This window comes from Poecilia reticulata, chromosome 14, assembly GCF_904066995.2.
Source record: "Poecilia reticulata chromosome 14, P_reticulata-male-v2, whole genome shotgun sequence".
NCBI classification, from domain to species: domain Eukaryota; kingdom Metazoa; phylum Chordata; class Actinopteri; order Cyprinodontiformes; family Poeciliidae; genus Poecilia; species Poecilia reticulata.
The window spans coordinates 10938515-10965210 of NC_088843.1; the positions used below are offsets into that span (position 1 = coordinate 10938515).

Below are 26696 nucleotides of genomic sequence, written 5' to 3' on the forward strand. Positions count from 1 at the left end.
ACAGTTTGACATTTTCCATCTTGATCTTTTCTAATTAGACAAGAAATAACCTGTTACCAGATCCAACATGAAATTAAAGTTTCAAACTGGACTTTATTCATCTTGCTGGTCTTGTCCAAAATCTGCCTGAATAAAGATATTAAAAATTTTCATTTGTACAAACAAAAGCATAACTTCCCCAACAATGACTCAATAGCGTGTTGATGTCCATAAGATATTTTATTCTATTTGCGCATTGATGCAATTTAGAGCTAGGATGTCGTTCTAACCAATATTTTAAACCATTATAATGTACACTGATCAAATAAAGTCTCAATTTAAGGGTCTCCAGTCATCATCATCATAGTAATAGTTCAGATAATCTAATATAAATTCATCAAACAGTAAGTAAAAGCACCTGGAGAGTGTAGAGTGTGTAGGGATGTGTGCCGGTGCTCCGCTGCTCCATCACATTGACTGTGCCAGAAATGCAAACGTTCTGGACTCTGAATGGCGCCGTAGTCGGGCCGCTGGACAGGTCGAAGCTGTACGAGGTCAGGCAAAGCTTTTTGGGGGGGCAAACTGGGGATTTGTCCTGCGCAATGCCAGCTGGCCACTGGGAGTCTTTGGGCTCAACCACTTTCGATCCAAAATTTCTCAGAGGTCGAAAACAACCGCAGGCTTCTTCATCATTTACGGGGAGAAGGTTGCAGAGGTTGGTGGTGGGAGTGCAGTCGCAAACACTTCCTCTCAGGTCATCGTCTGAGTCCGAATGGATAAGTGGATCTGCAGAAACGGTTTTGGTCTCTGATGACTGTTTATACTGGCCCGATGTGAGCGGGCAGCAGTTCACCTTGGACGGTGTGTTTAAGCCTGCTTGGTAGCTGGACGTTCGTCTGGTAGACGTCAGGCTGACCAGGCTGCTTTGAGACGAGTCCGACCCAGAGATCGCACTCTGGCTCCGAGGCTCATCTAAATCAACAGAGGTGTTCTTGGAGCTGAAATCGGTCTGATCGGAGACGGACAGTGACTTGCAAGTAGTCCACGACTCCTCATGTTCATGACATTTATACAGTGCATGAACAGAGGGGTCATCCACGCTAATATCCTGCGATTCTCTGGTTTTGGTGAATATGTCCACGATGGTCTGATTGAGCCAGTCGGGATCGGAAACCCTGCTTATCAACGGCAACAGCACATTGCAGGTGATGAGCTCCGTCACCATGTAACCCCCGGTCCTCGTTTCCATCTGAGGGTATGGGACGAGAACATGCAACACAAGTTTAACCAAAGCTCTGGCGTAGTTGAGCTCAGTGGTGGAACTGCTCACGGCTGGATGAGGAGACTCCACTTTACTGTAGAGCTGCCACAGGCCACTGCTCTCCTTCTGCGCCGACTGGATCTGCCTGACAGTCATGTAGCTCTGCAGGTGGCAGCCATACAGCTCCAAGAGCCGCTGAACCAGAGCTTTCCTGTCCACTCGCCGCGCACGCTCCTTCAGTTCCATCACAGACTCCAGCATCGAGTGACGCACGGCTCGTTCAAACTCTCCTTCCACCTCAGGAAGCAGGGTGCGGTACCACGAAGACACAAAGTCACGTACTGCCTTGTGGACCGCACAGTGGATCTCATGGTTCAGCCTCCACTCATGCTCAGGGGAACACAGAGGAGGGTTAACTTTCCCCAGGGGTAAAAAATGCTCCAGATGTAGGAAGCTGTTAGCGTCCAGGGCAGCTCGGGACCCGAGCCAACCACCAAGAACCACCAGGAGGCTGGTGAAGACGCAGAGCAGCCACACATTCACCAGCAGATGGAAAAGGATGAGCCATGCCAGTATGGCGCCGAAACCCAAGAGCCTCCGCTGGCCAAATAACTCCAGCAAAGTCCAGTGAGTGGAGCTCTTTGAAGAGGGCATCACAAAAATATGGAAGATGATGTCCTGTGGAAAACAAAAACACTGTAATTTAAAAAAAAAAAAACATTAAAGGGAAAACTGTTATATTGATTTTTTTGCTATAATTAGATGAAAAGCGGAGGTATGTAGGTAAGTCACTACAGTGAGAGAGATTTTTTCATTTTAATTTAGCAATCAGTTGATGCTGCACATCTTCAGCATCACCCAGGTCGATTGATGCCAAATTAGAGGAGTGTGTGCCTGTAGAAAAAACGGCTTCTAAAGCCAGAGCCATGCGCTGAGGAATGTAAAGATGCTGTGTGGAAAAGAATAAAAGAGCCTGTGTTTAAGGATCAGCGGGAATCGACAGGAGATTCCTCCAGATTAGAGCACACATCTGTAATTTCTGATGTGGGCTTGGTTAAAATTAAATACTTCTTTGTTCATTGAAGTCTGTGTCAACAGAGTATTTTCTCACGTCGACAGGCCGCCAGGAGGACCAAACTAAAATAAATTGCATTCATAAAATTTTAATCATAGATCTTCATAAATCTTTTTTAAAAAACTGTAACTTTGATATATAAAATAGTAAAAAAAAAATTAAAGTGAAACTGTAAATTCAAGTTTAATTCAAGGTAAGAAAGTAACTGAGAAAGTAAATCCAGTATCATAGTTTTAAGTTAATTTTTAAGCTAAAATATTTATCATGTAAAATTTTCCATCTGTTCCAGTCAGTTATTTATTGCATGCATGAATAATCCGTCAATAATTACTTCCAGGTTAACTTTCCTCAAGGACTTATTGTCTGTATTTGCATCCGTCTCAAAAACATTTCTCAAAGTTTACTTTCTGAGTAAATCTACAGCTCAGTATTTATGAAATATTTGCTGCTGCAAAGTTTAAAGTCACTCAGTCAATATAAATATTAGAATCACTCGTAGGTCAGTATACTGATCGGCTAAACAAGAGCGAGAGTGTTAAAACAACTCGCTGCTAAACCGTAGAGCATTATTTTAAAACTAATCGCAATGTAAAACATGAAATACAATGTTCTGACTGCAAAATATAGGACTACAGTACCTGATATGTGACTGGGTCTATATTAGCTGAAAAACCGTCCTGCTTCTCCTCCTGAAGCTTTCTGGACTCGCTTTAATCCTACAGCAAAGATTATCTGGCTTGAAAGCTGCTGCCCATATGGACAGCTGACTGCCTGAGAGAAGCTGCTGACACTTCACTTAGCTGTTTATGCCCATAATAAAACAACCAATTCATCTGTGGATGAAAAAAAATACATTTTCATATCAAGCAAATATCGGTTTGAAATACTGTAAATATCGGTCATTCAGATCATTCGTAAGTTACTAAATTCTGCAAAAAATTAAATAAAATAATATTAAAAACTAGAGATGTGCCAATCAGGTTTTTTCCTGCCGATACCAATCACCCATGAGGGCCGATCACTGATACCGATCACCGATACCAATCACATTATTTATTTTATTTATTTTTTATCATAAACACTACCGGTTACATTATGTGGAAAAAGGAAGCATGAATTCACCTTAATTTAGACAAAAACTTGTTCTTAATAACTTTTTCCAAGCTATCAATAATACTATCTTAAACAGACTGAAAACATATGAAGGCTCTGAAGAGGCTAAATAATGCAAGGAGTCAAAATAAAACCTCTCAACATTGCCAAAAAAAATTCAAGTTTAAAACTTAACATTCAAAGGCAAATACAAACATTTCAATAAACAATCCAGAGTTACTGAATGAAAACTTCCTGCTAGTTCTGAGTGGCTGTTTCTGACTGAGAGGAGTAATTATGCAGAGCAGGGAGGAGATCGATTATTTTTTCAGAGATAATCTGTCTCATGTTAGGACAGCGAAGGTTTTAATACTTATGTAAAATGTATTTTTTTAGGTTAGATGCTGCAGCTTTAAGCAGAGGTTCGGTGTGAGAGTCACTACCAGGTGGAGCAGAAGCGGCGCTCCGTCTGTGAAATATTACTACCTGTAGCGCGTAGCAGCGGTTCAACAGCCAGAGCAGAACCAGCGTCTTACATCGCAGCTCGAAGACTTAAATAATTTTGCGGGTTATTTGTTTAGCTTTCTGACCGTCATGCTAATCCGGGTGAGTGTTTGTAGCTGTGCGCTGCTTTACCTGCTGTCTGATCCTCCATATGTCTTTTTTACTGCAGTGAGCCTCGATGTAGCCAAACTCCTCAAGTATGGCATTGTTTTGATGCCATATTAGATTCGTCGTGTTGATGCATTTTGACGTGCTTTCATTTTCCGCCGCAACACACAAACTTCCCCAGTCACTCAGTGCGTTATAGTTCCACATCGCTTAGGATTCATTGCTGCGCGTTTGCGCAGTGTGAAGGAAAGAGGAGACCCGCTGCACAGGCAGGCTGCGAAATGAGATGCAGGTGATCGGTATCGGCAACAAGAGACAATGATCGTCGATCACCGATCATGCACTTTTTTACGGAAATCGGCCCGATTATGATCGGTGACCGATCGATCGGCACACCTCTATTAAAAACAGATGTAAAAGGTTGATCAGGCATACAGAAATAAAATTAGTTTTTTGTGTGTGTTTGTTTCTATGTTTTGCCTTCTGCAGGGTTTCCACTTTGAAATATTTATTCCTCTCCTTTGCCCCCAGAAGCGCATACATGTGAGAACATGATGCTGAAAATTTTAAAATGATGTTTTGTATTTTTGGATTTATTCTGTACTCTGAGATGAGTTGTAGTCTCCATCTGTTCACCAATTTAAAAAGTTCTGGCACCCTGTTGTTGCTTGAAAACACAGTTAACCAAGCGCATCCTAAAAAGACAACACACACAAGATCACCTGTGACTATGAACCTAGAAAATACAGAAACCTATTCCCTACCACTTATGCAAAATGGTGTAACTTGGTATGTAAGAAAATGCCAAATAAAACTACAAAATGCACACGTCTCCCTTACTGCAGCAGCCTGCCACCACAGCAGAGGGTTAATTCCCTGGAGTAAGGTATTATATAATCCGCACGCCACGGCTTCGCTGTGCTGCACACTCGGCTGACATTGCACAACAGCCACAGAGCTGAGCTGACATCAGGAGGGGGCGGAGCAATGGCACAGCATATAAAAAACCCTTCCCACACAGTCATAAATGTCTTATAATCGGACAGATCTCAGATAAAGCAGAGAGGATCTGCATCCATCCATCCGTCCTGATGGCTCCTGTTGAGGTGGAGAATCCAGGTGAGCTTCCTGCATGTTGTACTCTAAGTAAGAATGAGAGCAGCTGTTCACCTGCTCGTACTTTCACTATGATATTAAGATGGCTACTTGCACACTGATCTTATAGTAGAGCTTTACTATGTCTATTTTATACAAGATTTTTTAACATATGCTAAAAATCAGCTTAGGGTTTTCTTTTGTGGACTTTGTGGGACATGATGTTCTTTTTACAGCTAAACTCTGGAGGTATCAGGTTTCACCTTTATACGCTGTGTCGTTTGAGCACAACACTCTCTCATTAGCACTTCTCCTAAATGAAATAAAGACTTGGCTGCATGCATCATGCCTTTTAGTTGAGCCGTTTTCACACTGGTATTGGTTTTTATAAGACTGGCATTTAGTGTGCTTGAAAAGCTACACTAAACATACCATTTTAACTCTTTTAGGAGAAACTGCACAGCTAGAAAAGCAAAATGATAGTGTAGTAGCACAGAAGACAAAAAACAAAAATATGTACTGTTAAATCTACTATGCTACTACTACTACAAAGCAATAGTACCTCTTTCTGCAAAGTATAATCCCGTTTACAAATGTTATTGAAATTCAGTTTTCAGAAGTAATCAGAAACTTGAGATTTCTGTTAAACTCCTAGACTGCATGCCAAAAATAAAACTGGTAACTCTTTATTTGAAGGGGAGGGAATAAGACTGCCATGACACTTTCATACACATAATACATGTCATGGACATGAATAAGCCTTCATAAATATTTATGACTGTTGTCATAAAGCGTCGTTCGGTAAATTATGACACTTTTAATACAAAATTTTACATTATTGAAAATGTCTGTTATGACAACTTGACATTAACCAAGAAATCATTACTGTTTAAAATTTACCTTTAATAACATAAATATAACTATTTTTTTAAAAGTGCAATCAGTAATACTTTTAGATCAAATTTATATCAGTAATAATTTATTGGTTAATGTCAAGTTGTCATAACAAAGACATTTTCAATAATGTCAACTTTGTACTAAAAGTGTCATAATTTACCGAATGACGGTTTATGACAACAATCATAAATATTCATGAAGGCTCATGTTCACGACAGGTGTTATGTCATATTTATGACAGTGTCATGTCAGTCTTATTCACCCCCTTTCAAATAAAGTGTTACCATAAAACGCATACACAGTTGTTTGAAGAGTGTGTACAGACATCTGCAGCAGTTTCAAATAGTTCCCTGTGCTTTGAACGCTTGATTCTAGGAACCTCTGTTTGACTGGACATATTGTGACCCTTTTTTATCCTTATAACATGCAGAGTTCAGCTGCACCCGAATGAATTTTAGAATATATAAAAAGCACAAATTCAGTTTTGCTCGGAAGGAACAAAGTGTTTGATAGGAGATATTGAGACTGCAAAAATCAGCTTCAGCTTGCATCTTCAACTCCTCCCTGGCCTATTTCACACATGTGTAGGGGTCTGGGTGCACATGAGGGACATGTGAATGCAAACCTGACCGACTGCTGACGCTCACATGAGTTGGCAGAAACCAACCTGATAAAGGGACAGCTAGTGCAGCACATTGCTCTGAACAATGAAGCTGTTTTGGCCCAGCCAATTCTGTAAAGTGCTTCTCTTATCTGTTAACATGTCAACATGGTCCTGAGCTAAGTTGATTTTATTTGAGTGAATTACCAAATGAGGACTGCTGGTGTGCATTAAGGTTGTTTTTTCTAAGCAAACATCCTCAGAGTAGTATTATTAGGAAAACGGCGTACCTTCCCGGTTGAGGAGTGTGTTGTTCCCACAGCAACAGATGGTATCCATCTCCATGTTGTGTGGAGAGTCAGTTTATGGTCTAATTGCTGTGTGTTGCAGGCAACCAGCTGTTGAAAAAGTGAAAAAATCAAGTTTAGATGGCCGAAATCCTGTTTGTGCTGTAGCTAGGCAACATTAGAGTCTGAACTGTAAATACAGAAACACATTGGAAAGGAGAGCTTGGTAAAAAGAAAAAAATGTGTCAGTGTCTTAATGGCTAAATGTTCAATACTCTCCTCCACAGGATGATACACTTTGGTTAAACGTTCATTCACTGATAACCAAGTTAAAAATTATTCTGTACTGAAAACACCAGCAAGAAAACACTGCTCTGCTAAGCTCCCAATAAATGGTACAAATTTCCTAAATCAAAGATGTTAATCTTCCTCCAACACAAACGTTCATTCACTGATAACCAAGTTAAAAATTATTCTGTACTGAAAACACCAGCAAGAAAACACTGCTCTGCTAAGCTCCCAATAAATGGTACAAATTTCCTAAATCAAAGATGTTAATCTTCCTCCAACACAGACAGTCACTCCTTTCTCAAATTTAAAGCTCAGATTTAACATTATTGCTACTTTAAAGCACAATTGCAATTCAGCGTTTGTATTTAATTAATTAGCTGTCAAGCTGTTATTTTTTTAGAGCTTGTGTTTCTAATAAGTCAATTTTATTATTTTATTATGTTTAATTTACTTTTTAGCACAGTGCCACACTTTTGGAAAGATGTTCAGCTGAGATTAATTCTGTTTTGAGTAATGTTGAGTTTTCATTTTGGCAATCTCTTCCTTGAAATATTCCTGCCATGTCAACCCTCAGGAGAGTGGGAGTAGACTTGTCAGCTACATTTTTACTGTTTCCATGAAAAACAAAACAGCTCCCTACAGGAACAGAGGGAACAGGAATCGCAAGATCTTTATTGGGTTCATGTGTCAGATTTTGTTTAGCACTCAAAGTCAGATGAGAGTCAATCATTTGTTTCTCATAAATGCATGTGACATTCACATTTCAATGTGAATGTTTTATAGAGATTGATTGTGCAAGAAGGCCACCAGTGATCCAGTAAATAAAACTATTGATTTTTCTTAACAACTTTTGCAACTATCTTAATAGAGAGAATAAGTTTGTCACATATCCATTATAACATTCACTTTATTGAAGAAACTCGTGTAAACAGTTTCTATTGCTGACAAAAATATGTACCACTACTGAAATCTAAATTCAGAGTACAATCAAATTCAACAAATCAAACTATTTTTTGCAATGTCATGGTTATGTAATTGTATTTTGCTTTACACATATTTCATAGTCTTAACAAAGCTAAGTATTACTAAATAAAGTTTTTTTTTCATAAACATATTGTGCAACATTTTCGGAACAGTGTTTAGGTACATATTCTGTGAGAAACAACATGTATGAGTTTTGTAATTAGAAAGGCAGTTATACTGTGAAGAAAAAAAACATGTGGCTGTTTTCTATGGCTGAAGACCAACAAAGATGAGTTTTAAGTGTTAGTAAATGACAGCAAAAGCCTAAAACTGCTCTAAAATAAATTTTCTTTGCATTAATTATTATTCATCTAAACAACAGTCAATTGTTTAGGGACTTCATCTGCCTTCAGTTTGAGATCTGCTGTTTTCCCAAAAAAGCCTAATTAGTTATTCAATTTTCAATTTATCCTGGACGAGCCCCCATTTGTCAGGTGTGGCAAGCATAACACATTTTTGGACTGTGGAAGGAAACCATGGTACTTGGTGAGAGACCATTTGTGTATGAAGTAAACACACTAAGACCATGCAGACAGACCTTGAGCCAGGAATCGAATCCCTTATCTTTTTGCTTCAAGGAAAATATTTCTAATCCACAACATCACAACAGCTTTATTATTTAGAGCAATATACTGCACTAGGTATCCGTCAAATAAGCACATGAATGAGGCTTGATAGAGAAATAAATTGATAATAGTAATAGTTATAGCTGAACTTTAATATCCATAGAGTGTAATTAAGATGCTGGCTATGTTTTCTGCAGATGTAGCCAAACCTACTGCCAAGACCAAAGTAGTTACAGGACTAGAGAGCATTGCTCCTCTTATCAGCACAGTAGAGGAAACCCCTGAACCAATCACCACCACAGTTGAAGGCTCTATCCCATCCTGGATCAATGGTAATTTCCTCCGGAATGGACCAGGGAAGTTTGAGTTTGGAAATACGCAGTGAGTATGGAAATCAGCAAGGATTGCATCATTCTGGTTCTGCTTGGTCTCAGTATGTTTTCTTCAAAATATAATTCTATACATCCAGTTCAACATTTATTTTTGCCAACAGCTACAACCACTGGTTTGACGGGATGGCCATGCTTCACCAGTTTAAGATAAAGAACGGCCAGGTGACGTATAAGAGTCACTTCCTACAGAGCGACGCCTACAAGAAGAACAGCGAGCGAGACCGCATCGTGATGTCAGAGTTCGGTACACTGGCAATGCCTGATCCATGTAAAAACTTCTTCCAGAGATTTCTCTCTCGCTTTGAGATGATGGGTGAGTGCAGTGGGTGGACTATTAGATATTGATTTGACAGAGGATGGAGAAGAATGAACAGAGTGTACTTCTCTAGGAATCCTTCTCAGTTTTAGTGTTTCCTTCTTATTTTCAATCTTGTTTTAGCCAAGAATAAAGAGTTAGGATTTATAAAAGAAACTATAACAATTGAGAAGAGCTAGCTATCTAGCTCTGATTAAGTGTGCACAAAATATTTTTTAAAGCCTTTGCTTGCTCAAACTCTTCTACTCCAGCTGTGTTGGAGAGAAGCCTCTTAAGGAATTTCCTGTGCTGCAGTTGCATAATAACAAAATATAGCAGGACGCAAGGGAGGAGAAAATGTTTTACATAACCAAACTCCACACAGTAAGTTCAAGCTGAAAACTCTGCTTCATGAACATAAAAGAAGCTAAAGTTATGTTTTTTTTCTGTTCCAGAACCTACAGATAATGCAAGTGTGAGCTTTGTGAAATACAAGGGTGACTACTATGTCAGCACCGAGACAAATTTCATGCACAAAGTGAACCCGGAAAACCTGGAAATGTTGGAAAAGGTACTATTATAGTCATCACAAAGAGCTTGGAGGTGATTCCTCCATTTTTAAATGTTGTGCATCATATTTTTTCTGTCATGTAATACAGTTTTAGAAGCTACGATCATCATGTTCTGATTTCTGTTCAAAAGGTCTTTGCTGGGAGGCTCCTCTTCCATAAAATAAATCTATAGATGTGTCTATAACGGAAGACTGACTGAGTCAAAGTCCAGACCTAAATCTAATTCAGGGGCAAGACTTGAAAATTGCTGTTGGAACTCACCACTGTGCACTACTTTGTGGCATTACTTGTGCTTTACAGGTTGATTGGAGCAAGTTCATTGCTGTGAATGGTGCTACTGCTCATCCCCACTATGACCCAGACGGCACCGCCTACAATATGGGCAACTCCTATGGAAGCAGAGGTCAGGCCAATTCATTAGTGAAGCACACCTATTTAACTTTTACTAGGTTTTCTACTGTTTTAAATCTTAATTTTTCATAAGTTTTATAAAAATAATTTTTGCATTTTTTTTTATTGTCACTTTGTCCTGACAATCTAATTTTTTTATTAAAAGAAAAAAAGCCCTGCCATATTCTCCCACTTGTTCTCTGCTCTGCTACAGTTAACATAGCCACCGATAACGGCGGATAAACTATTTTTCTGTAATGGTAAGTTGCTTCTCCGCCATTAGCAACTGTAGCAAACTGGAAACCTTCCTTCTTATGGGGTTCCATTAGCGTCAAAAATTGGAACTTCATGCGCTCTGGCGCTGAATGGTTGACGATAGTAGCACTGTAGGAATTTTGTTTATTTCACTTATTACTCAAATTATACTGTAAGGACATAGTGACAGTTTTAACAAATATGTAAAAAAAAACAAAAAACATTTTTTTTATAAAAACCAAAAAACATTTTTTTTATAAAAACTTATACATTTCACCACAAAGCCAATGCTATATCTTATGTTTTAGGAACACTGTACAACATCATCAAAGTCCCCCCTGAGAAAACAGAAAGCAAAGACACCCTGCAGGGAGCCAAAGTCCTTTGTTCAATTGTTCCAGCAAACAAGTCCCATCCCTCCTACTACCACAGCTTTGGTAAAGCCTTGCTTTGTCCCTTACAAAAAATCCCATGAAAATCACTTGCTTTCACATGTGAAAACATGTGATTCCCATTGTCCACATGTGATTCACATAATCCACGAACGAAAATCACATGAAAATCACATGTTTTCATATGTAATTCCCCTTTCTCACATGTCGGTCACATTTTCCACCTGTGATCAAGTATTTTGTATATGTGTTCGATGTTCCTTCAATCTTGTGGTCACATTTTTCACATATCATTAGATTGCCTGTCATACCGATATTACATTTCTCAATATATTTAAATTCTTGAATGTGTTATTATTGTTATGCAGTTAAGATGTATTTAATGAATATACAACATATATATTAACATTTCATATTTTTTAAATGTTATGTCAACAATGGAATAAATCTGACAAGTAAACACTGATACCAATCTATAATGTAATTCCATTTTTATTTTTTCTAACATTGAAATCATTTTTAATTTGTTTATCAGAAATTGGACAATGCATAATGTGCAATGTAAAATGTCAGAAATAAAAATCAATGTAAATGCGAAAGAATTGGCACAAAAGATAATTTTTGTCAGTTGTCCTAAAGCAGATAACAATACAAACATGACCTATTTTATGCAAAACACAAATAAAGTTAGAATAAAAACAGAATGGCCTAACAAAATATACAAATTACCACAGCAAATTCAAAAGTGTTACTTGGAAACACTTCCAGTGTTGGGATAGCAACACCTATTGGTGTCAGTTATTTGGTGCAGTTTTATAGTAAACTCACTAACTCACAGTGTGCATTTGTGATTGAGTCCTCACGGTTCGCGTTTTACGTAGCGTGCGTAAGCATAGTGCGTCTGTTGCGACGGACGCACTATGAATGCGCATGTTTCAAAAAAGTAGACAACGGTTATTTTTCGTTGGGATTAACCAGTTGTTGGACAGAGCGGTCTTTTCGGACAACAAAAAACACAGGTAAGTTTTGTTTGTACGTATAATTTTGACGAAATGCTAGTGCCAGTTTAATAAATGTGCCACCAGAGATGCTAAATGTCGACTTGAGGAAGATAGACAAATTTATCAGTTATAGTGGATTTGTTTTTTCACTAAGGCTGTTGGACACGATCAATATTACCACTGTTTTTCCTCAAAAACTGCACTTTCAGTTCCCTCCATGTTGTGTTCGCTTTGTTTGCTCTTCCCTCCCGCGCGCTCTCCGGTTGCTCCAGCTGCTAGCAGTGCTACCGTTACTGCTTCGTATCGTAGCGCAACATACGACACCTTAAGAGTGCCTGTCATAGTCAATATAATGCAATGAAAGCCTTTATCCATCCTAATGTAGACATTTTAAATTCAGAAAATTTTAATGGCTGCTGCCTTTCAGCTTTCATTAGAGATGGGCAAACATGGCAAAGCTGCAGCGGCGCAGCCCCACCGCCTCACCCAGAACCATTAAAACCTTTAATGGGTTTTCCTTGCTTTTTTGTTTGTTTGTTTGTTTGGAGGTGACAATGCTGTAAAGTATAACCAACTCACTAAATAATGTTTAACTTTTTTCCCCAGATATTTGTGCTGGTGCTCTCTAAAGTTTAATATGCATGACAGACATGCTACATCAAGCTCAATGGAGCAACATTTTTAAGACAAGGTAATGTTTTGTCGTTCATTCAATTTGACTTGCTGTATTTGAGCATTTTAATAATTTTAAAAAAATGAGTGCATGTTTACAGCCAAAGAGAAGCTTAACATCCCTGAAGAAACAAATGTATATCTTGTGAATGAAACTGGGTCTGAGGTTGAAGACATCAGTGACATTCTGGAGGAGAAATCCAACGTTGTCTTGAACATCACAGATGCCTTTTCTGTCAAAGGTAATAGTAGGACAATAAAATTAGGTTTATGATATTTAATATAGTTAAAAAGTTGAAATGCTATTAACTGATTTACTTTTGTTCCACTGAAAAATTTCTTTGTCATGCCATAGCCTTCAAGAGATGACAAGCTCAGTCCAGGGGAGGCAGCCCTACTGCGTTTTAGCAGTTGGAGCATTTCACCATCAATGACTACCAAGTTGTGGATCGTCAACTCATTCCCTGCAAGACTAAGTCTTAAATGTCAGCTTCTGACTAACTCTTCATTGAACAGTATGTGCACTAATGCCCCAAAAACCCATTTCTTATGGAAGACAGTGAGAAAGTGAATAAACAATTGAGGACATTGTGGCAGAAAACATTCATGCTGACATGAATTGTGACGTTGATGTGATATCTTGGGTTTCATGTGATGCCATGGAGTATTGTGGTCTCATTGTGGGTTCCAAGTTTGAAGATGGAATATTAAGATCTGTATGTGGTTCCTGTGTACATGCAGTTGTAGAAGACAACTTGAGGCAGGATTTGCTCTTGTAGGTTCTTGTAGAAAAGGTTTCACATTAACTTGTTTGAAAAACTTAGATGTTGTAGAAAAAAATTACACAATACTGCTAAAGTGTACCATTTTGAAGCATGTCTTTTTTACACTTTCACATATTGTTAATTGGGGTTGTCCTTGTTCATAATCACTAATAACTATGGAGCAGTCCAGTGCTAGACGTTTAGACAATTCTTGCTTTTAAAATGGGATGTTTATATTAGGGATGTCCTTTAATTTGCTTCAGTTACTGTATGCTGCAAACTAAAATAAAGTATACTTGGAATTTCTGTTTGCTCATTCATGTATTATTTTTAATCTATGTTTCTAATGTATCTTTGTAAGAGCATTTAGACCTACAGTACACAATAATACGTGTCAAAAATCAACTCTTTAAAGCTAAAATTAACTGTTTTGTGATTCACACATTGCTGCCACATGTGGTAATGTGTGAATCCCGTGATTTCACCATGAAGCGTTCCAAAATCACATGTATACGTGTGCTTTCACATGTCAAAATTCATGTGATCACATGTGATTCACACATTTCCACATGTGATATTCATGGGATTTTTTTGGTGCCTCTTTGAACTCTCTTCCATTTGCTGCTTTCAGCTCTAACGCACCTCTCTCCTTGCCATTCTTTCTGGCACCAGCCATGTCTGAGAACTATGTGGTTTTCATCGAGCAGCCAATTAAGATGGACCTCCTGAAGATAGTCACCTGCAAGATCAGAGGAAAGGCTTTGAATCAGGGAATATACTGGGATCCAAAGCTGGAAACTGTTTTCCATCTCGTTGACAAGCGTTCAGGAGAGGTCTGATGAGAAGCAAGAATTAAAATTAAAACCAAAAGTCATAATTTCATAAAGTTCATGATTTTGTTTATTGCTCTGTAGGTCATTCCCATGAAGTATCACACCAAAGCCATCTCCACCTTCCATCAGATCAATGCCTTCGAGGAGGACGGCTTCCTGATGTTGGATATCTGCTGCTCAGATGGCGGCCAGGCCATCAGCAACTACCTCATCCAGAACTTGCGCAAATCAGGAGAGGCACTAGATGAAGTCAGTAAAACAACATAACCAGACTGTTGAGCAACCTATTTTCTCCTTTCAGACAGTTAGTCGACCTCCATACTTTCTTTGATTAAAAACACCAAAAACATTCTGCTCCTCTGTGATCTTTCCAGCTGTATAACACCAGTGACAAGACTTTCCCACGGCGATTTGTTCTTCCCCTAAATGTGACCAGTTACACCCCAACAAACCAGAACTTGAACACTCGGCCTTCCAGCAAAGCAACATGCGTCAAAATCAGTGCCTACAAGGTGAGAGGGATTTATAGTTCGTTCCAGAGATATTCAATCCCCTTAAAAATTTCACAATTTACTATGTTACAAACACATTTGTTGTATGTCACAGGAACTTTAGAGAAAATCTCAATGAAGCTCTCAATATTAGGAAATATTGGATATAAAAAGACAGTTTATCGTTTTCTACACACACCAAATAGCAGTTATGCCTATTTTCAGATATCAACCAACCAAAACGTTTGAGGCTGCCTTCACCCTGCAGCCTGAAGTGACCCGATTACATTTTTTTGACATAACGCGACCTGTATCCGACCTGAACAACACAGGTCGGATCTTTTTCAAATGTGACCCAGACCACTTCGATATCCGATCCGATTCAAATGTGACCTAACGTCCAGGTCGCATTCATTTGACCTGAACGTCACTGATACTCGACAAATGTCCCTATTCTACGTCCTAATACACGCAAGCGGGAAGAAAAACAACAACCATGACGGACTATAAAGAGGATTAAGCTGTTAAAGTGCTGGCTCCGGTCGGAAAACAATTTCAAAATCTATGCTCCACCGTTGGCATCAATGTTTACTTCCGCAAACACTGAGCACTTCTTTATGGCTGTTGGCAGGGCACGCTATCTCTGTGTGACGCTATTGCGCCCTCTGCTGCGCATGCGGGACACTTTCAGGTCGTTTGCAGTTCACACTACAGAACACATACAAGTCGTATTCATTTGGAAGTGTGAACGACCACGGCCAAAAAACAAAAAAATCAGATTTTACAAAAAAAAGCAGTCGAGTATTCACCCAACATCGGGGCCAGTAATTAAACATATAAATAGAAACAAACACATTCTAGTGATGCATAATGTGTCCAACTTTGTTGCATTTGACTGAACGAAGCCTAATGATTCTTTAAATGAGTGTCTGACTTTAGCAACACACAGCTGCTCTTGTCTTCGTCAACAGGTTTTCTGCCAACACGAGGATCTCCATGGAGATGACCTGCACGAGTATGGTGGCCTGGAGTTTCCACAAATCAACTACAGCAAATTTAACACCAGACCGTATCGTTACTTCTACGGCTGTGGCTTCGGACACATGGTGGGAGATTCCCTGCTCAAGATGGACTTGAAGGACAAGACACTTAAGGTGTGCTCGTGTTGCTAAATGTTCATTTTGGAAGATGCACCGTACGTACCATCAACAACTGTATGCTCCGACCAGGGTTCTGCAATATGTTGTTCCATAAGCCTGCAGAACAAGCTAACAATAGACATGATGAGTGTTACTTAAGGCATTTGGTGAGGCATTTCTTCTTAATTAGTCAACATTAAGGCAAAAATAATTATAAACAAATCATACACCAGGTTTGTAAAATTATTTGCAAGAAACCACGGAGGGTCCGATCCTAAAAAAAAAAACAAATAAGGATTTTTAAAAATTATTATTTAACTAGCAATAAATGTCAAAGAAAACCGTGTAATGGTTGGGATATAAATGACTGCAGGTCTGGCACCAGAAGGGCTTCTACCCGTCAGAGCCGGTGTTTGTGCCGTCGCCGGATGCTACGGACGAGGATGCTGGAGTCATCCTGTCGGTGGTTCTCACACCTTCACAGGTAAAACTCTCCATGTCAGGCCCGACACTGAATTTTACTGAAACAGTTACACAAAGACAAGTGCAATACTTTACCTTTGAGTTTGAGTGCAGACCTGTCTAAAGTCAGGGGAGTTAGTTTAAGAAAAAATCTATGATTTTTACATAGGTTTGAGGAATAAATATTCCTCAAAGAAATCACACAAAGTGTTCACTTTGATATTGAATATTTTTATTGCAAGAGAAACAAAGGTTGTATTAGTATTAAAATATTGGAACATGAAAAGTCTGTCATTTGCTTGTTCCTGTGGACTTCAAACAAATATGTTTGTGTCCCAGAAATATACGGGAAAATACCGACTACGTGTATAAATTTATACAAATTAATCCTAATAAAAATTAGGCTACTCTAAACCAATTTATAAAAAAAATATTGGTTTAATCAGACTAAGTTTTAAGTTAAGCTTCAGTGCTGGAACGCTTTTTATGTTAGTTTTAATATAAATTCATGTTGACTACAGTAAGAAGGTGGTTAATTTCCTTCTTTTAAGCTAGCAGCTGTATGCTGCACTTATATTACGTTACTAAAGGGTTAATGTCACCAAAAGACAGACTGCAGGGGTTTTCTGTTTGTTTGAATTGAGTGTCCTTTCCATGCCTGATTTTCTTCATTCTCTCTGCAGGATAAAGGGACATTTCTCCTGGTTTTGGATGCAAAAACGTTTGAGGAGCTGGGAAGAGCTAACGTGCCTGTTAACATGGCTTATGGCTTCCATGGTGCCTTCTCCGCCTCTCCATAAGCCACTGCCTTCTACATTAACAGGATTAAAGTTAGTGCATATAATGTAACTGGTGCAAATTACCATATTTTCCGCACTATAAGGCGCACCTAAAAACCTTCAATTTCCTCAAAAGCCGACAGTGCGCCTTATATATATGGAGCAATATTGAGCCACAACAGGTCTAGCAACTACGGTAAGCAGCCGCCGACTTCATTTTCCCCCGTAGAAGAAGAAGTGCATGCTGGGATAGTTGTCAGAACGCTGGTTTGTTAATAAAGTTTGATAATACATTTAAAGCCGGGAGGGGCGGGGCAGGGGGAAGAGAGACAGAGAGGCACCAAAACCGTGAGTGAAACAACGACTGGGGCAGCCTAGTATATAAAGTACTCGGGGACCACTTCTTTATGAATGTGGATGTGTAATAATAGAGTACGGAACAAATTAGCCCAAACTGAAGTGTCTATTCTATGCGCCTTATATATGAAAAAAAGGTTTTAAAATATGCCATTCATTGAAGGTGTGCCTAATAATCCGGTGTGCCTTATAGTGTGGTAAGTATTAAGCAAAAATAAACAGTATTCCTTAGGTTGCAATGTGCACTTACTTTATTAGCTACACCTTCTAGCACTTGTGTTTGTCTTCAGAGTTGTTTTAATTCCATGGTGCACTTTCAGCAAAGTGTCTGAAACAATCCGTAAAGATTTTTGTCCACAATGTCACGATGCAAATCTTGTTGAATGTAGCAGCTCAAATCAAGACTCCTCTGATCTGATCTGTTATTTTGTCATTTTAATGAGCAGGTATATGAATTGTAGCTGGAGTTTCTTGTTCTTAGCCGACAGCAGTGGCGCCCATTGTGGTTTGCAGCCTTTTCCCTTGAAGGTACAATATGTTGTGCATTCAGAGATGCTGCTCAGTTTCTGAAACACTCAAACAAGCCTTGTATGCAACCAAAATTATGCCATCTTCAAATTCACTTCACTTATTTTCCCATTCTGAACTGCAGGAAGTTGTTTTCACCACGTCTAAATGTTTACAAGCACCAAGTTTCTGCCATGTTTTGGCTGATTTGCCTTTTTTCTCAAGCAATTGAAAAAATTTGCCTAGGAATTGTACTGAGCGTGTACGAATGTTTAAACCAGGGGTGTCCAAAGTCGGTCCTCGAGGGCCGGCATCCTGCATGTTTTAGTTCTCTCCCTAGTTTAACACACCTGGATCAAATGATGGCTCGTTAGAAGGCCTAAGAGGAACATTGTCAAGCTGAAAAGGTTGTAAGGGAGAGAACTAAAACGTGCAGGATGCCGGCCCTCGAGGACCGACTTGGACACCCCTGTTTTAAGCGATTCACTTTTGATACCGACTAAATGCTGCCAACATATTATCTGCTTTCTTGAAATTTTGCCTACAAACCTATTAACTGAAACATGATATTCTTATTTTCTTTCCGTTTTACACGTTAGCTCAAAACTGACAAGTTGTTCCTTAGGACACAGTAGTATTACATAAGCTGCCAAAGTCAATGACCTTTGTACAATTTTTTTTTTTACCGTTTTTAAATATTTGTATTCACTTCTACATTTTCTATCAACAAAGTTAAAATTAAATTTTAATTTTGCCAACTTCTAATGTGTTCCTGGTCGTCTGTTTTACACATCAAGTTAGGGGTGTGTGAGACCTAAAAACATGCAGATGGATTTGTTTTTTTGTTGTATGCACTCCTCTTCCAAGGTTGCCAATAAGATGTAGATGGCAAATTCAAGAAAACTGCTTCCCATATTTATGCTATGACGCCAAGAGTCAGCCAGGGCATTGGTGAACTAAACTAAACCAGCAGGGGGCGCCAGTCAGCGTCCAGCTTCTCAAGCAAGATACAGATTTTAAAAAGCTCAAAACTCGTAGGTAGAATTATGAAGCATTCTTTCCAATAAACGGACATTTTTTTTAAAAAGGGAAAATTCTTTGAAATTTTAAATATATTTAGAATTTACAAGAACTGAAAAATATATATTGTATATATAAAAATGAAGATGTTTATATTTTGCCAAGATTTAAATGGTCGTAATTTTAATGATATTCTCCATTTATAATTTCATCGCACAAATTTCTAAGTATAAACGAATCATTTATTATTAATAAATGTATTAATGACGTCCGTTGCTTGTGTTAGCGCTGAAAATAAAATTTGCGCATTTGCATTTTGTCATCACATCTAGAAGAAGCTATTTGGCTACCATTAGAGCAACCAACCATGTTACTAAATTTTGAATGAAGTGTTTTTCAATAAATATCTGCCCAATCAGATGCCTGATAAATATGTAATAATATCACAAACAAGCGCAGTGATTGAGAAAATTCATGACTGCGGTAAAATAATCCAGCATTTGTCCACTAGAGGGCACCATTTGGCAAGAAGTGACTTCAGTCACTCGGATCCAAGATTTCAGTACAGAACTGAAATCACTTCCTCAGCGAAATAAGTTGTTTTAAAAAGAGAGAGAAACTCTAACAAGTGAAAAACTGTCACATTCTTCTCTGTAGGAGTTATCCATTGATACTGCTTGTTTTTGAGCAGAAAATCTCATATGTTGCAACATTGTTAAACAGCAACTCTCCCTGTTTCAGCTGTGCGGTTCTAAATCATACCAGATGCAGTTTACGTTGAAACGTTTGAACAAAAGCAGAGGGGAACATTTCTGGACCCAGCATGGACAATCCAGTCATGAGAGCGATAAAAGCTGCGCTTTTTTTAATGGAGGGAGAGAAAGCATCGAGAAACACCAGGCTGGCTGGCTGACTCTAAAGTTTAGATTTTTTGTTTTTTTCGCGCTCCAATCTAGAAACTAAAGAACCGCACATGTGGGACAGTTGAGAGAAAATGCACAAAGGAGGAAAAAAAAAAAAGCAAGTTGATGCAAAATGCTAGAAAATTTTACCTTAAGTTTACAAAGGAAATATATTTAAATCAAAACAGTGGATTAAGCATGGAGACTAACTGTGACTTCACTTTTTACGCTGCGTGTGTGGCCAGAGAAAGGATGCAAACTTCCACAGAGGAGTGAACAAAAGAGAAGAGAGGAAAAAAGAGCTTGCTCTGGGTGTTCCTGAGAGACATTTAAAGCAACAGGGACCCCGATCTTAAAAGGACCCCTACAAACGCTAAAGTGGGAGGATTTCGGGTTGCAAGGCATGCATTATTAATGGTTCCAAATGGATCTGCAGATTGTATTTTATAACAAAGGCGTTTCTGTAATTGGAATTTCAGCAGCTCTAGGTGGCACGTCACTTATTTAAATGAGAGAAACTTTCAACCTCTTTTTGAGTTGCTCTCATTGCAACTTAATGGAAAAGTTGCGGAATCAGTCGATAACCATGTTAACACGCTCAGAACAGCCTCTGGAAGGAATGCAGAGTGAGGAAAAAGAAACACAAATCTATTATCAAACTGATTAATCTGACTGTGTTTCCCCACTTGACGCATTTTTCCTGCAAGTAATGATTTAACAGATACCTGCAAATTTTGATTAATTTATCATTTGCCATCACACAGATGGAAAAAGTTGGGGGGAAAAAAAGTAATACCCCTTGAACTTTGTTGCAAAACAAAAACAAATGTTTAATTTAAAATGTTCTGTTGCTGACCAGCACAAAACATTGCATAGTTGTGAAGCAACAGGGAAATACTCAGTGGTTTGATTTTTTTACAGACAGAAAAAGAATCGAGTCAATATATATTTAATCTTTTTTTTTCTCTGGTACTTTAACAATAAAGAGCGAGACACAACTGCAAATACAGAAAGACACGGTCGCCCACCTGCACAAATCCTAAAAACTTTTAACTGTCTCCAGGATTAGTTGTGGACTCCAGATGAGACCAAGTGTTTTTTTTGACTGACATATCCGTCAGTAAACATGGTGGTGGCAGCATCATGCTGTAGGGTTGCTTTTTCTCAACAGGGACAAGGAAGCAGGTCAGATTTTTGTGGTGGTAAACCTGAAAAAAAAAAAACTATTAGGATCTCCAAAAGACCTGAGAAAGGAGTGAAAATCTTTCAGCAGGATAACAATCTTAAACATCTATACATAAATACGACAAAATGGTTTCAATCAAAGCATATTCATGTTTGAGAATTAGATAGATTAGAGGCCATTCTAATCTAATCTGGGAATTACAGTTCAGAGATAATCTTGAAGTCTTGAATCTGATAGAGACAGACTCCACAGATGATCCTTTTTCTACTTCCTCCTAATAATTATGCACTACTTTAAGTTAGGCCGATGCAAAAACTCAACAGTAAAATATATTAATGTTGTGGTTGTAATGTTATAAAATGTGAAACGGGGTAGTAGAGATATTAATACATTAGTAAGTCTGCAGAGCAGCTCAGGCTCGGGTCAGGACTTGTATTCTTCTGGAAGGATGTTATCATGGAAAAATAAGTGTTAGATGTATTTTTAGCTCTTTTCTTGTCAGTGATATGAATAACTCCAAAAGCCGCTGCCTTCTGTGGAAATGGAAACTTTTGAAGGCACGTCGACTCCAGCGCTCGCAACGAACATCTTTTAGCTGCACAATTATATATATATATATATATATAAAAGAAACTGCTCGTAAACAAACAACTAATCATTTAAGCTAACAGCAACCATCAGTTCAGCTTCGGTGAAAAGTGAAAGCAAACATTTGACAAGAGAAACTGGCCAAGTGATTTGAAAGCAATCAAGCTGTAATCGCTTCTCACCACTCCATGCATCTGTGGCTGCAGCCTTCACAGCACATCGCAGGGACTGAGAGCTGATCACAGGGTAAAGTTTCAAAGTTAAACATGCTCACAAAACGGGGTTTTTTCCCCCTCCACATGGAGAGCATATGGAAGAAATTCTGCTCTCATTTGGACTTGTCCATGAATAAATCCAGGGTTCTGCTATAAGCTCAGGTTTATGCTACAAAAGCCTGGAGTTTTACTACTAATAGGTGATGAGAACATAATGTACAGTGTGGATTTATAGACTGTTTTAACTATTAACAGCGGCTACAACATGTGTTCACACAAATATAGAAGCTGTGGATACTTTCTTTGTCCACCAAGACAAAAGAAATTTAAAAAAGAAGCTTGTTATTTAGGTTGTGGGTTCAAATCTTAGTTTGATGTTTTTCAGGATGAGCTTCGTCATGGCTGCTTGTAGTCACACACACACACGCACACACACACACACACACACAAATTGCCCTTTACTCGTGAGAGAGCTAAAAAAAATATATAAAGGTATATAGAGAAGGCCATGTGCCGTGTACCGGTTTAACCTCCCCACGTAATTTGATATTTTATATTACTGAGCCGCTGTACATCACATCTAAATTGGCTGCGCACACCCACACATGTGTTTGCAATTACCCTGATTAGACCTCTGCTCAGGTTGACAGTGGGTGGAGATAAATATTACATGAAGTCCTCAAACTAGTTATTAAATAAAAGATCGGTACGCTGCAAAGGTCCTGAGTAAGAAGTCAAAAAATTGAAACGCAAAATCAAACTGAACGGAGTGAAAAAAAAGACCTAAGCGATCTAAGCGAAGGCAGATAAACAGGGCCTGAAAGCAGAGAAGCAAACATCAGTAAAGCCGACTTGAGCAGAGCGCTAAGAGGAGAAGAAACTAATCTCTGAGCTGATGTACAACGGCTGAAATTCTTCCGGGCACTTTATATATGACTGAATTAGACATCACTGGTGTAAGGTACCATATACTGATGCAGTAAATATGTTGCCAACTTTTGTGAAGGTGTGTAAAATGTCCTAAAAAAGCACAATCTCAGAAAATGTGAGTGCATTTTAGTGATAAAACGGTACATTAAGTTAAAGGAGCGGTGTTATGTATTTTACTACATTACCTTCAGTTCTTTTATAAATTCTGTATATTTCAAATATGACCTAAGAAACAGAATCCATTGGACCTTGCAAGCTTTTTACCCCGTGCACGTCCCAGTGTGGTTGCAATGATTCCTTTTGCTTCTTTCTTTTGCTTTTTTTACAAAGTTTTTTTTTGTGTTGTTTCGGGAACTGACAAGCTGATGGGACACCGCCATCATGTCCCCGTCGTCCAACCGCGAAATCTTCTGTGCTCCTCCTGAGTGTCACGCTAAGACAACAGGAGGGTTGAAAGAAATTTAACTTCGCAATTTAACACCCTAAAAATTGGGTCTCTGTTGCTTTAAAAACTCCTGCTCTTTCTGAAAAGAAGTAACCACAACAGCTCTCCTCTATTACCCCTTCAAGAACGTTTTTACCAGCGTTGAAATGAGAAGTAGCTGGTGGTATAAGAAGCTCTGCAGATGCTCAGTTCCACCAGGTGTTTGCTAAGTACTGCTGGCTAGTCTGAAGGAGCCGAGTACGAGGTCCAGCATGCGTTTTGCTACGGTAGATTCAAGGATTTCTCAAGCCTGTGTAAAAGAATCTAAGAACTAAGTACTGGGCTCCTATCTGGAGGCCCATAATTGTACCGACTGTGGGACTGAGCAGGGAATCTTTTCCACTTCTCACTGAGCATAATGCAAACTCCCCATGCAGGTGACACATTCTCACACCTGCTATCCAATGATTTAATCAAGTCAATAATGCCATTAGGATGCATGTTGACCTTTTTCTATATCAAAACTGCTCCGGCACATTGAGGCAACCAGCTTCTCCATATTGGATGTCTGAATTGTAAAATAGGACACAAGAGATGGTGGATTTTCTTTGACCTCGCTAAAGTGATAAATTTGGTCGGCGTCCAGTTACTGGCCAACAGAAATGTGTTTGTACCCCTGAGAAACAAAACTTCCTGTATAACTAATGTGATGTCCTTAAAAACTTAAAGAAAAAGTATAAATTCCAGAAATGTGAAAAGTTTATTTAAAAAATGTTTAGCTTCATTTTGAACAAATTATTTCTTTACATGGCATTCTTTCACACCACTATATTCTCATAAAAAAACAATAAAAAATGTTTAAAGGACACATTATGTCCCATTTGTGAATGAGATGTGCATAATGAAATGTTTTATTGTTACTTATCTTTATGTATTGAAATTAACATTTTAATGTCAGACAGGCTTATTAGATTAAGGTTAAATATTTTCTTACTGTTTTTTTTGTGCAGATTGTTTATATTTCATTTCAGGTCTTTCAGTTTTACGTTTATTGATGTAGATAATTTTATTTTTAAAGACTTTTTGAAGGATGCTGAACAAACTTTACTAATGCACTGCAATAAATTGACTTCATTAAAACTAACATTTTAGATTTATTTATTTGTGTCGTCATATATTCTGATAATTCTGTAGGGAGTAGTGTGTGTGTTATCAAATGCAAACTCTGTATTTATATCATTGGGACTTATTTTAACTAGGTAAATATAAACTCGAATATCTTGCAGATTTAGGTTGGATACATTTTAAAGTTAGGTCCTGATTATACCAATGCAGATTTTTGCAACATTTATATGTTTTGCACTATTTGTCCACAAACTAGACCTTTTTGAAACAAGAATTTTACAAACTACAACTCAATTTGTGAGGTTTTCTAAATCTCCTCTCCTCACTGTCCCTCTGTCCTGATTCAGTTTGCAATGAAGATGAATATTATTAAAGTTCTAGCATGCTTTCGTACAGATGTTGCTTAAAACAAATGCATATAATCAGATTTATTTTAAACTCCAGGACAAAGTCCTGAGCAAGCCAAACATAAATGTTGCTCCATGAGCCAGCATTTTTAAAATGCAAATGAAAACAGATTGAACAAAGGCAGCAACACAGGATTTGGTCAGTCTAAAGTCTCTCATTGACTGAGGAAAAAATAAATGAAACAATAAAACTCCATAGCAGTAAATAAATTCAAGCAGCCATCATAGCTTCTACTCAAACAGCAGAATGATTGAACTTCGAAACAAACCTTGCAACATGAATTTGCAGAAGGTTCACGTTGCAACATGTTTTCCTTTAATGCAATATGTCACATGACAGTCACTTTAATGTTGATGCATTTTTGGGGGGGATTTATTCTACACAAAGAAACATTATTGTGGATGAAGTTAAAAAAAAAAAGGACATTTTTTAAATAAATAAAAGTCTGATGAGTGGAGCATACAACGTAGTTCCAGCTTAATACTGGATAAAGATCTGCTAGAAGGTGAACCTCAAGTCTCGATTATCTTGCGTCCTGTAACAAGACGCATTTAACCAGCTTTCTTATCACTACAGATTATCCCCAGGCATGATGCTGCCACCACGTTTCACACATCACACAAACATGCAGGCTAAAAAAAATCTGTTCTAGTCTCATCAGAGCAGAGCGCCTTCTGTAAAATGTTTGCTGTGTCCGTGGTTCATAAACTTCTCATGGTTTTCCTCTCGCCAGATTTATGATGTTTGATCAACAGATTGTTCCATTTGCACAGCTGCTCCTTAAAAATATGAAAATTGTTGATGCAAAAAACAGCAACTGGTAAAAATAAGGTATGTTAAGATTACAAAAAGCAGAGCATTTAAAGACCAGATCAGAATTCCTCTGCAGATTTGATTTGAGATTTGCCGCCCGGTGACAACTGTACCGTGTGCTGTAAATCAACAGCATAAGTCGTCCTTTAAGCGACTTCAGACGACCAAAACAGGGTTAGTGTTTCACTGCTGCGTGCTCCATTCATGTGATAATCATGCACATGTGAGGAATCTTACTGCCGTCTTGATTCGGCTTCCCGTCAGTTTGTTGCGTTACACCCAGTGTGTTTGTGAACATTATGGAGAATATGGAGCATCCTCTTTACCTCTGTGTGTGTTTGTGACAGCATGGCCTCCCGCCACCTGACAGACACACACACGCACACACACACCAGGCACGCATCCTCACACACTACTACCGCAGTCTTTTTGAATACATCTCGCCTGATTCACGTTAACCCATAAAACATGTCTGACATATTAATCGGCTCTGTGTGTGGGGGTAGCTCTACTACCGCGCTGCTGTTCGGGGGGAGAGGACTCTCATTGGACCGCCTTACGCATGCGAGCAGCCAATAAGAGAAGACTGAATCTCTCCTCTCCTAGCAACAAGACTTTTTCCTCAGTGCGGCGCAATCAGCAAACTGACACCCATAATTTTACAATATGAATAATTGCAGCTTTACAGCTTTTGCAGCAGAAGCAGCGAAACAAGTTTAGCCTTCTCCACATCCACATTGGGACATCCTTTTCTTCCCTCTGCTCTGTATCTCGGCTGCAGCTACGACTCCGAGTGCATTCAGGCTAGTCTTGAGTTGCCATCTTAAAGGAGCCGGCCTGCATATTTAAGTTTTTGTCTGTGTGCGCTCACAGGCGGTGGGTAATGGTCTGTACTTGTTGACCTCGCTGCGCTGAGTGCTGGGGCCTCTCTCAGGAGGGAGAAGGAATACCTTGGCACAGAACTATCGTTTCTCGAGACACTACGAGGCCTCAGAGCTTCTCCTT

General features: G+C 38.7%; 2 protein-coding genes across 16 annotated transcripts in view; one reads left to right on the forward strand and one right to left on the reverse strand.

The window, feature by feature from the left end:
• Positions 1 to 26696, reverse strand: part of LOC103475800 (sorting nexin-19-like) — a 121442-nt gene that overhangs the window by 15692 nt on the left and 79054 nt on the right. For 11 of the 15 annotated variants that reach the window (XR_001777271.2, XR_001777270.2, XM_081615874.1 and 8 more), the window contains 2 exons: positions 6903 to 7010; positions 398 to 1918 (listed from right to left, as the gene is read on the reverse strand). Coding sequence is in view for 13 of the 15 variants with exons in the window: in XM_081615874.1 (XP_081472000.1) it covers positions 398 to 1918; positions 6903 to 7010 (1629 nt within the window). In the remaining 2 variants the exon portion in view is untranslated. Of the gene's footprint in view, positions 1 to 397; positions 1919 to 2953; positions 3149 to 6902; positions 7011 to 10299; positions 10391 to 21030; positions 21368 to 26696 lie in introns of those variants that run through there. The other 4 variants (XM_081615869.1, XM_081615870.1, XM_081615872.1 and 1 more) reach the window with 4 other exon arrangements.
• Positions 4979 to 18838, forward strand: bco2a (beta-carotene oxygenase 2a). The gene is made up of 12 exons (XM_008427674.3): positions 4979 to 5138; positions 8977 to 9160; positions 9273 to 9484; positions 9922 to 10037; positions 10339 to 10441; positions 10992 to 11120; positions 14185 to 14345; positions 14427 to 14594; positions 14720 to 14857; positions 15808 to 15990; positions 16349 to 16459; positions 17121 to 18838. Exons 1-12 carry the CDS (start codon positions 5111 to 5113, stop codon positions 17235 to 17237), a joined length of 1650 nt encoding a protein of 549 aa, XP_008425896.2. The 5' UTR covers positions 4979 to 5110; the 3' UTR covers positions 17238 to 18838.